The sequence below is a fragment of the Perkinsus marinus genome (genome assembly GCF_000006405.1).
Source record: "Perkinsus marinus ATCC 50983 genomic scaffold scf_1104296958914, whole genome shotgun sequence".
Classification (NCBI taxonomy): Eukaryota; Perkinsozoa; order Perkinsida; family Perkinsidae; genus Perkinsus; species Perkinsus marinus.
This window is the reverse complement of record NW_003206607.1, coordinates 92,931-107,558: the sequence shown is the minus strand read 5'-3', so window position 1 is coordinate 107,558 and position 14,628 is coordinate 92,931. Positions and strand designations below refer to the sequence as shown.

Genomic DNA, 14,628 nt, shown 5'->3' with positions numbered 1-14,628 from the left:
GAAGAACTCTGGCGGCATGATGTTGATCGAGAATCCAACGACACTGTTAGTACCACCACCCAAGCGGTTCAAATTGGCCTTGCCTGAATACCACACATACCTCTCCCCTCCCTAACCCTAGTATTTCCAATAAACTCACAACAGCCGAAATCAGTGAGCCTCACATGACCGTCCGAGCCGATGAGCACATTCTCCAGCTTGATATCCCTGATCGCCGCATACCCGAAGAGTCTCGCTACAATACGACATCATTACCTATGAATAGCATGATGTTTGCTGTGGATGAAATCCACTGCTATGCACAGCTCAGCCATATACACCTTGAAGGCTTCCAACGGCAGCTTCCCACCACACACTCTAACCTGAGTACCCCAACAGGATGCACCCGAAATCACGCCTTCGTAAATCTCAGTTAATGCCAATGTACCATACAAAACACCACATCCCAAAATTCCCTCCGCAGAATTAGCCACCCCTCTACACGCACTTATATTATTCTTAGAAACGCATTGAAAAAATCTGCGATAAACACGACCAATAGCCCATTCATTCTGTAACTACTATATTAACAAGATCCCAGGGTAGACCTCAGCGACAGTCTCCATCAACGTATCGACGTCAAGCACTACGACCAGTACCCTTACTCTCTCGAGCAACTCCCCACCACTGCAGAACTCCAATACAAAATAGAACCTCTTGGACGATTGGAAGCTACCAACCTGAAGCCGCATACAGTTACTCCCATACAACAACAACGACAGTTTTTGATATATTCCATCATCTCTCTCTACATGCTAGATCTACATGTGCTTGACCTCCCTGCGATGAGAAATAGGACCTAATGCGCCTCACAAATACACGCCTGCCTATCACCAATCCTAACCCCTGCGACACTCACTATGGATGGTTACCACCATTATCACTACCACGAGAGTACTTGTATGTCCGATATTGAGAGAGAGCTCCTATGAATACAACGAGCATATAGACAGAATTCTATCACAATCTACTTAGCGGACCTACTTCGTATCTTACTCGCTCGACCTTAAGATACCCTACTGACCCCCACACTTACGAATTGGACCAGGAATGGACAGTCGTGAGAAGCAGAGGCGTAGAAGTCGCGCTCATCGGCCAACCTTTGGACCTATCCCACCGGATGCAGCACAACCCAGACCGCTCGATACCCTACCACACGCTGATCTCCCGTATTCCTCCTCTCTATGAGCGCCCATTTATCCACGGACTTCATAGCATACAGCTTGTTATCAGCTGCCCAACGAACCAGCCGCACGACGCCATATCTAGCAGGCATCAACAACCTTGGATGCCTATCTCAGCACATGCCACACCAACGAGGACAATTCCATCCAATTCAAACTGCCACTGACTAATGACTTTCAAGGTTACGCCTGAGCATATCACTCATCAGTATCAACCGTACGCAATACGACATCCTCAGCAGTTTCCTAACAGCAGTGGTACGTTCAACGCACTACCACACAGTAAGTCCAACGTACTCTGTTTTCTCTAAGCCGGCTACTACCCGCCATATCCCAGACTTCCAACAGTTTCAAAATCATCTTGACTCATGCGTCTGCCGCTCATATGCTCCTCTCCAAACGGCGGCTGACCCCTACAAGAACTCAATGATCGAGACCAACCACCAGGCAGCATCCCTACTCTTTGCTGCCATCAACAGCCGATGCTTCATCAGTCAAAGGCGTGTCGGCCATCGTTGAGATTCTACTTCTAGTCGAACACAGCGAGCCCTGACAAAATTCCCATACACCTCCCAAACCTCGTCACGACGATGCTCTCACCTTGCTTCGGGGTTCAGCCGCTGGATCATCACGAGACCCCTCACAAGACGCGTTCAAGTCCCGACCTATCCCAGGTAGAAGGAGACCCTTCATCATTATACTACCACAAATCACCTCCCTATTGTCACCATACTGCACGCAAGCACAAGATAGCATCTTTTGAAATGTCAAGCATTATATGATAGTATGGTTTTTAGTAGTCTTTTTTCGGCAGTATAAGTTGCTTCGCTCCGCTTCAAATTGACGAGCTGCCGTACTTCGCTCTCTTCCTTTCAGCGTGAAACTCTTTCGCCATCGTTTGAACGATCCGCCCGAAAACCCTCACATCAGCCTAAACAGCAACAACAAAAGATACCTCCAACGCACAGCGAAGATTTCCCATCCTCCTCGTCCTCCTCCTCCTGCTCACCCTATCCCCAACCAGCTTAGATACCACATTCTGCCTCTGCTCAGGTGATAGGAAGTTCAGAGGCTCCACCATAACCTTATTCTAATCAACAAGCACCGTAAGTCGATACAACCAAAGCAACCTCAGCTTACCAGAGACTCCACAGTTCGGTCCTGGAAGCTCGAGAGGAGCATGGTCCGAAGTACACCTCCAGTGGTGGGCAGAACCTATCAACGATGCTATCAGAATAACCATCACCCTACTACTATTTATACAGAGTGCTCTTCTCCTCGTTGCTCACCTGTGGGTATCCATCACATTTATCAGCCCATATCTCCACCAGAGCCAACAGCATATGATCCAATACCGTACCACCGGAAGCATCATTCGAGAACGATGACAGGAGTATTTGCCGAACCTATATTAGCAGCACTAAGCTTGCCTAGACAGTATTGGAGGAGCACATCTTTGTTTTCCTCAGCTGAGCTCACTAATTATACAGTTTTACAGATGACTCCGAATAGAAGTACACAGAAACCAATACGAAATTCCTGAGCCTTCCTCAGAATTTCCATACTATCACCAACACATGTAGCTGACCATGCGCATATTTTCCTACACTAATCCCAACAGTTCCCCCATTTGAACCTACCAGCTGGCAATTCTCTTGGCAGACTCTCTCGGTATCTTCCGCGGCATGAATAATCGGCGGAGGGTCCGTCCACGTAACCAGACGTTCAAGAAAGTGCAACATTGCCGCTATAGCAGGTTGAGTTTGCGCCTACCACAATTCCCTCACATCACAGAACCCTTCCTCCTTCCACTCACATCAATAGGGGCAGCCTCTAAACATGCAATGGCCAACTTGGTCGTCGGCAACAGCCACCCAGCTGGCAGTACCACATGCACCTAAGCCGACCCCTCTCAGAAGGACCTTCCCCCCTCCTTATTACCAGATCGACGAATCTCAACACTTCCCCCAACACCAAGTACGTCTCTGCTACCATCTTACTCTCGTCAGTTGTTAGAGCCGTCAGCGACATGTTACTCTGTTGCAAAGATGAACCTGAGAATCCACCATTACGACCAACTCATGCCGAGTCCACAGAGCTCAGAAGTAACTACATTGTATCATCACCATGCAGGCCTAGACGATATGATTTGCTGGTCACTCCTGAATCTTATTCTCACACTAGAATTCCCTCGCTCTCTCACCCAGTGTCTACGACTTAGAATTCCTCGAAATTATGGTAAGTCCGATGATGATGACTCTGATCCCACCAACCCCCTCCCATTCACTCACTATGAGCAACAAAGGTAGCACTAAGATCACACAAGGTGTTGACCAACTCTGTATGGACCTGACAACCACAACAACAATACTACTGCTACCAACAACACCAAGAGCCTACTCACCCGCGTAAGTTCCCCAAATAGTGCGACGAAAGTTCTCACCAACTGCATCCAACAGCTCAACGGTGCCGCTCTGAATGCTTCTGATACCAGTTCTAAAGAGGCCAAAGAGAATCGTCACGCGCCACGAAATTCGCAGAAACTCACGTAGTGTTGGTATGAAAACTGCCGACTGAGGTGCCACATCTCGGGTGTAAGCAAAGATATGTCCGAATGCTACACCTGAACAACACGAACAAGACGGTCGAGAGTGCATAAGATCCAACAAGGGTAGCAAAAGGATATTCTAAACACATACTCCTGCCAGATTATCCGTGCTTGATTTCCTCATAGCACTCCATACTAGTAGTATGATACATAATATGGAGTATAGTTGCGGAGCGAGCGGAGCATATACCGCCACAACAGGCACTTTCGCGTTGTGCGTGCGTGCGTGATGAATGATTTTGACTGAACTATCGACCGTCCGAAGGCATCAGATGAATCAAACAAGTCCTCTATGCCCCGAGGTTTGCAGAAAAGCCGAAAAACTCGACTACGCCCACCGCTTCCAAAAATATGTGCGGAAAAATGCCCAACCCGGGAATCGAACCGTAGACCAACTCCAGGGTAGATATAGTTTGGTGCGCGATTCGATGTCTATGACTATCAAATGACCGTGCCGAGCGCAATTGAAAATCCATTTTGTCCATCACATCTCCACAACGATCATTATTTCCCAACATCCCAATCAAAAGATACGGATTAATCGCGCTCCGCCCCTTCGTCACGAAGGCCTAGTAGTATGATACTCCTATACTCCACGTTATGATGATTATACGTTCATACAAGGCGTATATAGCATCACTATGATGTCCTACCAGATTCCCCAACATACCCCTTTCCCCTCACAACGGTGAGCAGTGCCCAACTTACAAAGCTGTTGAGATAGATCCTGATGGTATATAACGACGGACATCACCACCTGCTGGACAGTCGACCAGTACTCTTCCAGATTCGCTAGCAGTGGATGAGTGGAAGGTTCATCATCGGCGGAGTAGCTAATACAATAATACCGACAAATAAGACCAATTTCACACCGCGCTCGCCCGAGTGATCGATAAGCAGATCTTCCCACTCACTCGTTGCGAATGTGCCCACAACAGCTCAAGCTGGCTATGAACAGCTTCACCGCCGGTGGACCAGACACCATATTATTATGTGGTGGCCGATAGTCCTGTAGAGACTTCGACAGGGGCTCAGCCGTTAACCTATGGGAGAGGGATAATACTTAGACACTTTGTTTACCTTAGGAGTACGCTCACGACGACAGGCAGCATCAACACGACTTCCCAATGTGGGAAAATTTGCAAAATATGAACATTCTGAAAAAATTTTGCAAAATTCTTGTTGGTTTCTGTACATTTTTCTACCCTAGTTCGTATATGAATTCCCAGGGTCAGCTAAGGAAAGCGAACATATATTACAACAGTGCGACTTTTCACACTACGTTAGCGCGAAATAGCAAAAGTGGACTATTGGTAATAATAGCACTCCTACCTGCAGAAGTCCTTCAAACTAGCTGTGATCTGTTCCCAGTCCGGCAACACTGCAAAGACTGAGCCAATGCCCGTAACAATACTAATTCGTGCATCAATATCCAGTGTTTGCAGCAAGCACACCGATGCCTACAACACCAAACCATCCAGCACGTCCCCCCCCCACTCCAGCGCTACCAAACCCTGAACAAGGTGCTCCCATTGCTGCCTATCCTTAGTCGCCACGCTCTGCACCAACATCATTCGAGACGCCATCAAAACCTTCCACACGAGCACCCAATCACCCAACGAGCCCAGCCACACCAACTATACCGTTTTAACAGCATCCGTGCACACTTTCTGTGATAGTTTAAGAATATCCCTAGAGGCACCACCACTAGTCGATACTGTGGGAAGCACTGACAATATCATCAACCTCAAAAACCCTCATCTCGGGCTTACCCGGTATAATAGTTTCACAAAAGAAGTTAAGCAGCGTTACACACAACTCCTTCTGCTCAGCTAAGTAGCAGCTGGTATACAGTACTATACGACCTGATACAAAACACGTCCGCCCCCCTCCCCACCCTCTTCACAGAGTCAGCGTTATTACCAGCTCCCGTCCTCAACAGCAAGGCAGGTAGTCCCTCACGTGGATAGTCCAACTTGGGCAGCAATCGCAAGAGCCCCGGGATAACCTGCAACCAACACCGCCCATCACTCTCCACAATTCCAATAAACAGCTCACCTCATCCTGTCCAGCAACTGCTTTGGGCGCTACCGCTGTGAGCACATATATACATGCTTCCACACGTTGCCAAGGCGCACGGACCAACCCAGAGGCCTACCAGTGTTACTGCAACCCCAAAATATACCACGACCTTACCTGATCCGTCTGACAACACTGTGAGAGTGTTTCTCCAATCTGTTCAATGATCCACTCAGGATCGACTATCGAGCAGCTATCAGATATCACTTGGGCGCAAGACTGACCCAAAAAAAGAATTCTACCAGCGGATCGACCATTATATGCATCAGGCGATACTACAACAGGATTACAACACTTGTTTATGAAAGTTGAAATTACACTACATATTCACAATTCATAACCATCAATTTTCTCGCTTCTACTGCGGCTCGTCTATCCCTACATGAAAAGTGACGAGGAAAATATCTAGTCACTACCTCCCGGAAATCCACAAAGGGCTCGATCTCAAACCCCTCGTCCTGATCAGCCTTCTCGATATCAGCCGGACAACATATCGCGATGAGCAGAGCCGGCACAAGCTCCTTGAACCAGGGTTCGAGGAAGGGCAGCGTCATTTCTTGATTCTGAGAAATACCCACATCCACACGAACTCCAACGGCATCCCTTTCTGCATAGACACACACCACCATATATCACATCATAGTGCACCCAGGGCAAGAACAGCCTTACCTGATGTTGCAAGACCCTTTCTGCTATGCGCTGTTCTCGAGCTCCTAACAACCTAAAATAATCAACATCTGTGAGATGGGCAGCAACCTAAGCGGTCTATACTAGACAGTAGATACTAGCCTTGGAGGTTGCTAATGAATAGACTACATCACCGACAATTCGAAAATTTTCCCGCAACCCAGCAAACAATCAACGACTGACAGTATTCAACACCATAATGCACAAACGATCATTCCAATACACCCTTCCTATTCCCTTATTACGCCATCAACGATCGAGAGCTGCCCTCAGCAGTCCCCTGTGTGCTAGCGTCAAAGAAAAGGTCATCCTCCTCATCCTCCAGACTAGATGCTCCTAGGAATCCACTCAATGCCGAATACCTGAGCATGTCCGACCTCACACGTATGTGCTACACTACAAGAACCCTACCAAAACTCGAGAGCAGTTCCCGCCAACTCCACATGTCTAACTCTCACGAAGTGAAGAGCCAACTGCAGTATAGCCGTCACCTACAAATAGTACCATACTTTCTGCCATGCGCGCTCGCCCAGATGATCGATTATAACAAAGTATCTTACCACCGCCTTGATCCTCTCTTTTTCAGGGTGTTCAACACTAGGGGAGGCCAGAACAACCAACGGGAAGAAGTGTGTGAGGCCAAACTCGGATAGTAACCGACACATCAATCTGCGTCACCGCGCCACAAAATTAACCACCACACCCCAGCACATGCCCACTACTTGCTCCTTTGTATCAATTCCCAGTCGTATTTGGTAGTCTCCGATATGAACGAATCCGTGCCTGCCAACGAGCAGCAATATTTCCCGCGAAAGTCTATGCGCTCAAGAAGGTGATTCCCTAGCATTTTCCTCACCTGCCGGGATAGCCTCTGACAGCTGTCGTCCCAACATAACGATCGCCTCGGCTATAGCCAGGACCATCTCGAAACTAAAACACACATGCCTTCAACTATGACCAAGAGCCCATAGCGATACCTTCCGCTGTCCTTATCAGTAGTGTCTGTCGTCACCGATAAACATTCGCTCAGCACGAAAGCACACTGCTCCATCACCGACACCGGTGTGCTGAAACCGACATAGATGAACCCCTAATAAAGAGGTGAGACGTATTACCTCGAGCTGTGGAAGGCCACAAGAACGTTCCTGAAGATACTCAGATTTAAAATTGCCGGCAACACTAGCTCGTTGGCTGCTCTGTCTCCCATCGACCGACGATTGCGAGCCTTGCTGGAAAACCTGCACCAGCTTAGATGATCATCCCCAATGCAATGGCAAACTCCTCTCTCTCCCTATTCATTGAGACCTCCAGCTCCCACCCATTGGTACTACCTCGCCAGCTTGATCCATTTTCGGAACACTACAATGCATTCTCCAGTTACACTAGCATCCTTAGTATTCGAGCTCATCTCATCGACAAGGCTGAGCACCTTCGAGCAGTACTTAGTCACCTACAATACACATACCACTCGCTGAGCAAAACTCCCGATGGGCTACTACCATATCGTCCGTGACCGCTCCCCGATCCACAGCATGCAGGAACAGCTTAGTACTCATCAATTCATCAGGTAGCTGCGACAATATGGCCAGCTTCCCCATAGGCGGCAAGGATCTAAGGTTGCCCATACCAAGATTCAAATGAGGTCCGACGATGGCCCACGTTATAGCCTCCATCAAGTCAGCAGTCTGTTGTCCATTACTCTTCAACTGCTGGTTGCTCAGTAAGAGATAATCTGCCGTAGCCTGCGAGAGTTGCCTCAGCACCTGCACGCCCACCATAGCAACAGCAAGAGGGCCACCTCATTAGTACCGCTCCCGTAGCCCCATGGGACGACCCAGTACTATACAAGCCTACCCACTCCAACAACTGCTTCAAAAACTCCTAAAACAAAACGACATTTTTATCACTGAAATTGATAACACAACGTCAACCCTCTTGCCAACAAATACCCAACTCACCGCGTTTCCAGCAGGAACTGCCTTCAGCTGGATTTTGGTCGCCAAAGTGTGTGCAGCATAATGCTCCGCTTGAATGGGCGTGCCAGAAGGATTCGACAGCAGCAGACGTATCTACTCAATACAATCTCCAATAGAGTTAGCAGTAGACCTACCGTTTCCAAAGCCCGAGGGTGATGTTGAAACTCTTCCAATGCTGCTGTGACGCTCTTGGCAGCTTCTGGTGACGTATGAAGCAGATTTACCTACCACAACGCCAGCACAGTCATCCTCACTAGGAGCCTGTATTTGTAGGCCCCCTAGATCAGAATGAGTGATGGCCTCTATAACTACTACCTGCTGAACTATGGCTTCCCCAAGTTGCCTAGGATCGTTGGGAACCGTCATATTACTCGTGTAGCTCGGAAATGCCGTTACTCTTCTATGATTTACTAAAGGAGTGGTATGAAGAAAGGAAGGAGAATTACAACAATGCGTCGCCAAACAACGTACAGACCTGACATAAAACCATCAACCCTCATACCACTCTCCCTCCAAATCCTCCCAATAGGAACAACACAATACCACATCAACAGGAAGCCCTCAGGGTATCAACCCCAACAATACAACACAGGTCAGCCTGTCGGGAGAAACATAGGAGTTCTATATTGTGATTTTACGTTGAATGACGTTGTAAACTCTTCCAATACAGGAAGCAACCAATACTAAGTTACATTCCCTTTCCCTTCTTCTTCTGCGGTAGCTTCTTAGCACGTCGCTTAGCACCCGCCTTCTTAAGCCCTAATAGGCGACCAACCTCCTCCATCACAAAAGCAGTCCCGAACTTACGCTTATCGGCTCTCTTCTGTGCTCGCTTGTCGTTCTTCAGCCTCTTATCGACCATCTTCACCTTAGCGCCTCTACTAGCTCCCTTAGAGATCACCTTAGAGCCTGTAAAGACACACCCTAGTCACTGTCACCAGACAAAGACTCGGCCCCTTACCTCCCTTTCCTTGTACTGCTGCATATGCGACTTCCTTCTTATCATTGCCTGATACCACTCCATCCACAACTCACATACAATCGAGACACCCACCTCGCAACACTTTTCCAACAGCCTTCCTCATCGCACGGGCCTTTCCAGAGTCGCCCAAATCGCTCGATTCTTGCAAGCTAGTGGCTGTCTTCCTAAGCTTCTCCAACTGCTGCGTCAGACGCTTCTTCTTGCCTACCACCATACCATACCACACCTCATCCAACTCTCCCCATGAGCAACTCACGTGCTGCCGCCTCCGCCACCTTGCGAACAGGTCTAGCATTGATCTCCCTCATCTTAGCCCGATACTGGTTCATCAACTCCTTCGATATCGGCACCTACACAATCCCATACCACTCCTTCGCTATATCATCATTCACCCACCATCTGACGAGTGAACGGCTTCTCCTCCTCCACAAACCAATCCGGTAGAGCCGCATTGTGATCGTCAGCGAACCTGGCCACCACCACACTCACCCTTCTACTCTCAACTACCATCCTTACGTATATCTATTATAAGCACTGTCAATCAGCTCCATCCGACTCTTCTTAGACGTCAGCAGGCTGCCCAAGGCCAGCGTCTCAGCGAGCTCTTGCGGATCTTCTGGTCTCTCGAACGCCGAGGCAGTGCTCGCTGGCACCTTACCACAACACCAGTTCGACCGAGATGGACACCTCTACCACTATACTAGCAGACAGTATTAAGACACCTACCACTTCGAATCCTCCAACATCAGTTCCGGCCACATCACCGTCCTTATGGCCATGGCCATCACCCTCCTCCTCCACTTCTCCCATCTTACGGGCCCTCTTCGCCTGAAACCAATAGACGCTATAGCTGAGCAGGACAATCATTCAAAGACTGTATCATAATTTCAAGATGTACATTTTCTCTTCAATGGCTTGCAATACATACCATCACCCACACAATTCAACAGCCTCGACACTAGCTAGATAGTCAGCCGACCTCGCTTACCTCCTTCTTCTCCTTCTTGGCAAGATCACGCTTCCTCTTCTCCTTCCTCAACTGCTTATCCGTAAGAGGCAACTTCAACAGATCCTCATCATCCAACTCCCGAATCTATAATGACCACATATCAGCCTATGCTACCATACACACAGTCCCACCCCATCGACATCGTCCTTCATCTCGTCATCATCATCACTATCCTCTTTGAAGAGCTCTTGCGAGAACCAACGATCCGTCCGAATCTATCATCAAATCCCGTAAACAACATCCACCCACAACCCTCTTATACTACTTGTCCCTTCGCTCCGCTCATTTCCGGAGGTAACACGATCTCCTCGGAAGCCTTACTCTCCTTAGAGCGCTTACTCGGCACTTCCACCTCTCCATCGCTTGAGTCACCCTTCTCATCATCATCATCCTCCTGTATCCCATCAACATACCTATTCCCAATACCACTCCACCCTCAACAACTCCCATCACTCCTACGCAGCATCTCCTCCTTCATCCGACTCATACCCGTCCACAGACTCCCCATCCTCATCATCACTAACGCCAGCAAGCTCACGACGAACCTGTCGGTGAATAAGCATCTACTGGCCGACCACCCCGACTCACCTGTTCCTCATGAGCAGCGACCGCCTTCCCCTCGATCTCCGAGGTGACCTCTCTCGCCTCTGCCGCCCACTCCTGTGCAGCTCTCTCCCTCCTAGTCTCCTTCTTCCCCTTCTTAGCCTTCAACGCGGCCTTCTCCTTCCCTACAAACTATCCCTATACACAACTACTACAAAAAGAGTAACCTACGGAGCTCAGCGTCCCTCAGCTCATTCTTGTGATATTCCGACATCTCCTTCTCCATCCTCTCCAGCCTCGAGCTGTTATCTCCCACTATATACCTCAATATCAACACAGTAAGCTACATGAACCTCAGGTGTACCCTCCTACTCGTATTGGCCAGGTTGGATATCCCTATCTGTAGGATCTTCCTCTGATCCCTCCAGTGCGGTAACGTCCTAACATCAAACACTACCATCAACGACAGCATCTACACCCTCCCTCATAGGGTGAAGAGATGTGTATCACGTGTTAGTGAAAATATGAATACCATGAGGAAACTCAGTGAAATTTTTCTTGCATTTTGTTGACTTCTACCCGAGTTCGTATGTTAACTTCTATAGGAAACGAGTAAACCCTCAAGCTCAGCTGAGGGGAGTGAGCATATATTCCGACACTCCTCCCTCACCTCATCAACCTCGTTAGCAGCCTCAAAGTCATCCTGAGTAATCCCCCCAAAGAGATCAGGCTCGTACATTGATGAGGCGCTGAATGCTCCGCCTGAAAAGTCCACATAACTCCACATATACTACGAACACCTCCTAGGCACTACCTAGGGACATCTTCTTCCTCATCTCCTGCTTCTTAGTCCTCTCCCTTTGCTTCTTCAACTCAGCCTTCTCCTCCCTTCGACCTAGTCCACATCACCATACAATCAGGAGTAGCACCAACATCTATCCTTACGAGAGCTCAACAATGCTGCCAGTTCATCATCGACTGACTTGCCAGGCCGAGCGTTTGCAAGAGTATCTTCCTCCTCCTCCTCCTCATCCTCCTCCTCACCATCGTTCTCTTGATTCACCTTAGATGCCTTCTCACGATCCCTAACACACAAGCTTCTCAACAACATGGTCCTCTTCCAAGACAGCTACCTTCTAATACGCATACGCCACTTCAGCAAAGCCATGAGCTCTCCCTTCCCCAGCACTTTCAAGTCGCTCATATAGTCCAATATCTCCGGAGTCGTATAGGGGGACCTAACATTTTTCCATAGCCCAATAACAATATACCATACAAGCATACTTTCTTATCGCCTCACAATCCTCCGTCGCAAACACGAGCTTGCTCCTCTTAATGAGGACTTCTGCCGGAGCAGGAGAGGCTATGAACTCCGCAACCGTCGCAGTTGAGAATCTAAAAATGGAGACTATCTACACTCGACAAGGATCAACATATCCCTACAGTTCCGACTCATCCTCATACCCCCCTCTACGTCTCTTCATAGCCGACTTGAGGTAGTCGTTGAGAGCCGCTGCCCCACTGCTACCAGCTGAGGCAGCAATAGTGCTGATAAAAAGGTATTCTATCCTATCTACCTTTCTTGCCAGTAATTTCCTCCTCATCCTCCTCTCCAACAGCCGCCTTCTCCTGCTCATCTCCCTCCATCATAAATACCCATTTCGGATCGAACAATCGAGGATCAACTCTCGCTGGTGCCTTGAAGCCCTTACAAGTAACCTAAGACAACACACGAGTGACGACTCATTTACATGTCATACCATCACTCACGAAAATCTCAGCAGAGACGTTACGAGAAGCGGTGGGTTTGGTCGCCTCAACCTTCTCAAACAGCTGTTGGAAAACCCACAAAAGACTGTTGTAATCAGAAGATCTGAAGACTTTGGTGACGAAGGTACCTACACCCCAACGACGATACTATCAACCCCTTCTACTCCTCATATAGACCCACCTCCCTTCCTGAGCATGTCCGCTGCTAGATGCACAGCATATAGACACAGTTCAGCCTGGTTGTAAGCATCCTTAGCCCAACTCGCACCCACATTAGGTGCACCATCATTCAATACAACATCACAAGGAGTTCCTATCAGAATCAAACACCTGTCGGAAGCTCCTCAAGGCGACCAATAGTACCATTGAGCTCCTTCAACAAGAACTGCCTGCACTTCTGTGTTGTTATGTCACACTGCATGGTCACCACCCCCTTAATCGGTTTAATCGGCATCAAATCGACACATATGACCTTCGAGTTGGCAGGCATGTGCTTTGCTGCTACCTAAACCAGTCCAAGCACCTCCCCCTAGACCATGAACGATCCAGTAGCCCACCTGACTCCACCCTCCAGGAGCTCCACAGAGATCCACACATGACCTGGCGTTCTTGAGGAAGCCGTATCTAACACAGCCCTCAACGCGGTTACCCTTTCCCGACGAAACTACTTCTTCTCGAGCTGGATTAGTTTGAACGCTGATCGTCCTCGATAGCCCTGCTCCTTAGCAAGCTGATAAAAGCGATCCAAACGCTCCTTTCCGACCTTCTTCCGGCGAACCATAGAATCAGCGTAAGGGAAAGTATAGAACTTCCGACAACAAACGAGTAACTCTTGAGCGCGGACTCTACCAATATAGCAAAAGCAGATTACAAGAGCTTCCAACTTCCCAGTATCATTCACTACATACCGCTGATTGCAACAAAATATAGCGCCTATACTGCCAAGTTATTGGTCTCCCTTCCTTCCCCTCCTCTTAGTCAAAATCACCGCGCCCTTCGCAAGAAAGTTTATCGAAAACGCTGTTCGGCCTCAGATCCTCCTATGGGTGAGAATGGCTCTCGCAGCTTCCTGATGCAGTAGTACTACAGCACGGATGGCTTATGCCTCCACTGCCTCGAAGGGCGGTCATAGAACCCAGCGCTAAACGACATCACCACCGTATTAGCATGCAAGTGCATGAAATGTACCCCATTTCTTGCAGTTGCACGAACGTACTTGAAAAGCCAGGACGATTCATGGACGGGGAAATCCTCATTTCTAAAGAATAGGCCTCTTTTTTGAAGAAGTTTAGCGCACGCTCCCACCTGCATTTCGACTTAGCCTTGGATTGCAGCCTGGCCTTGGATAACAATTCGGGTTTCTGGTTTCCCGTCGGGTTTCGGGTGGGGTTTCGGGTTTCCCTTTCTCCGCTTTCACCTGCAGTTCTTTTTTTTGGAATTTGCAGTTTAGATTCTCACTTGCGTTACGGTCATCACCTGGATATCAACCTTTACTTTCCATTAATGGCGCGCGCTGATATTCTTTGGTTTTTATGCATCTCGCTTAGATTTGATGCAGTGCCCATTCATGGACGACTGGTAAGTTTTCTTGTGAATGGGTGTGTGCTGGTCTCGCCGTAGTGCTCGACCCGAGTGGCCTCATAAACTTGGCTTGCTGCTCACCAATGGAGTTGTACTCATAACACGCTTGAGTCTGGCTACCTCATTACGTTTCACCGACTTCTGATAGGACACCTCTGGACGAAAAACAC

At 48.6% G+C, this 14,628-nt stretch overlaps 5 protein-coding genes across 5 annotated transcripts in view; all 5 read right to left on the bottom strand.

Annotated features, from left to right (window-relative positions):
- The window catches only part of Pmar_PMAR027880 (serine/threonine protein phosphatase 2a regulatory subunit a, putative), a gene marked incomplete at both ends in the record, with an annotated part of 4,397 nt that extends 2,661 nt beyond the window's left edge, over positions 1–1,736 (bottom strand). The window contains 8 exons of the mRNA XM_002773377.1: positions 8–83; positions 140–207; positions 256–341; positions 627–719; positions 1,076–1,147; positions 1,193–1,304; positions 1,547–1,636; positions 1,684–1,736. Of these exons, the coding sequence (XP_002773423.1) occupies positions 8–83; positions 140–207; positions 256–341; positions 627–719; positions 1,076–1,147; positions 1,193–1,304; positions 1,547–1,636; positions 1,684–1,736 (650 nt within the window). The remainder of the gene's footprint in view (positions 1–7; positions 84–139; positions 208–255; positions 342–626; positions 720–1,075; positions 1,148–1,192; positions 1,305–1,546; positions 1,637–1,683) is intronic.
- Positions 1,737–2,018: 282 nt separating this feature from the next.
- On the bottom strand, positions 2,019–8,939 carry Pmar_PMAR027879 (hypothetical protein; the record flags this gene model as incomplete). Its single annotated transcript, XM_002773376.1, has 34 exons — positions 2,019–2,154; positions 2,233–2,313; positions 2,364–2,438; positions 2,513–2,629; positions 2,864–2,992; positions 3,040–3,120; positions 3,165–3,277; positions 3,515–3,572; positions 3,628–3,719; positions 3,772–3,846; positions 4,540–4,664; positions 4,746–4,874; positions 5,164–5,291; positions 5,340–5,423; positions 5,475–5,560; positions 5,604–5,696; positions 5,755–5,839; positions 5,890–5,985; positions 6,028–6,129; positions 6,327–6,473; positions 6,580–6,631; positions 6,843–6,959; positions 7,009–7,088; positions 7,158–7,266; positions 7,320–7,380; positions 7,454–7,527; positions 7,575–7,664; positions 7,713–7,835; positions 7,929–8,047; positions 8,097–8,360; positions 8,407–8,478; positions 8,556–8,666; positions 8,708–8,797; positions 8,889–8,939. The coding sequence occupies 34 exons, from the start codon at positions 8,937–8,939 to the stop codon at positions 2,059–2,061; spliced, it is 3,405 nt and encodes a 1,134-aa protein (XP_002773422.1). The 3' UTR covers positions 2,019–2,058.
- A 234-nt stretch (positions 8,940–9,173) lies between these two features.
- Pmar_PMAR027878 (ribosomal RNA methyltransferase, putative) lies at positions 9,174–11,894 on the bottom strand (the record flags this gene model as incomplete). Its single annotated transcript, XM_002773375.1, has 16 exons — positions 9,174–9,332; positions 9,381–9,482; positions 9,535–9,582; positions 9,628–9,759; positions 9,812–9,905; positions 9,952–10,024; positions 10,072–10,208; positions 10,282–10,383; positions 10,544–10,648; positions 10,696–10,779; positions 10,830–10,977; positions 11,024–11,109; positions 11,153–11,292; positions 11,339–11,430; positions 11,480–11,547; positions 11,778–11,894. The coding sequence occupies 16 exons, from the start codon at positions 11,892–11,894 to the stop codon at positions 9,262–9,264; spliced, it is 1,599 nt and encodes a 532-aa protein (XP_002773421.1). The 3' UTR covers positions 9,174–9,261.
- A 16-nt stretch (positions 11,895–11,910) lies between these two features.
- On the bottom strand, positions 11,911–13,658 carry Pmar_PMAR027877 (ribosomal RNA methyltransferase, putative; the record flags this gene model as incomplete). Its single annotated transcript, XM_002773374.1, has 11 exons — positions 11,911–12,002; positions 12,053–12,192; positions 12,241–12,345; positions 12,392–12,502; positions 12,551–12,638; positions 12,685–12,826; positions 12,878–13,005; positions 13,059–13,190; positions 13,241–13,382; positions 13,435–13,501; positions 13,546–13,658. The coding sequence occupies 11 exons, from the start codon at positions 13,656–13,658 to the stop codon at positions 11,911–11,913; spliced, it is 1,260 nt and encodes a 419-aa protein (XP_002773420.1).
- A 924-nt stretch (positions 13,659–14,582) lies between these two features.
- Positions 14,583–14,628, bottom strand: part of Pmar_PMAR027876 (vacuolar ATP synthase subunit E, putative) — a gene marked incomplete at both ends in the record, with an annotated part of 871 nt that continues 825 nt past the window's right edge. Inside the window, one exon of the mRNA XM_002773373.1 lies at positions 14,583–14,599. Coding sequence (XP_002773419.1) covers positions 14,583–14,599 — 17 coding nt within the window. The remainder of the gene's footprint in view (positions 14,600–14,628) is intronic.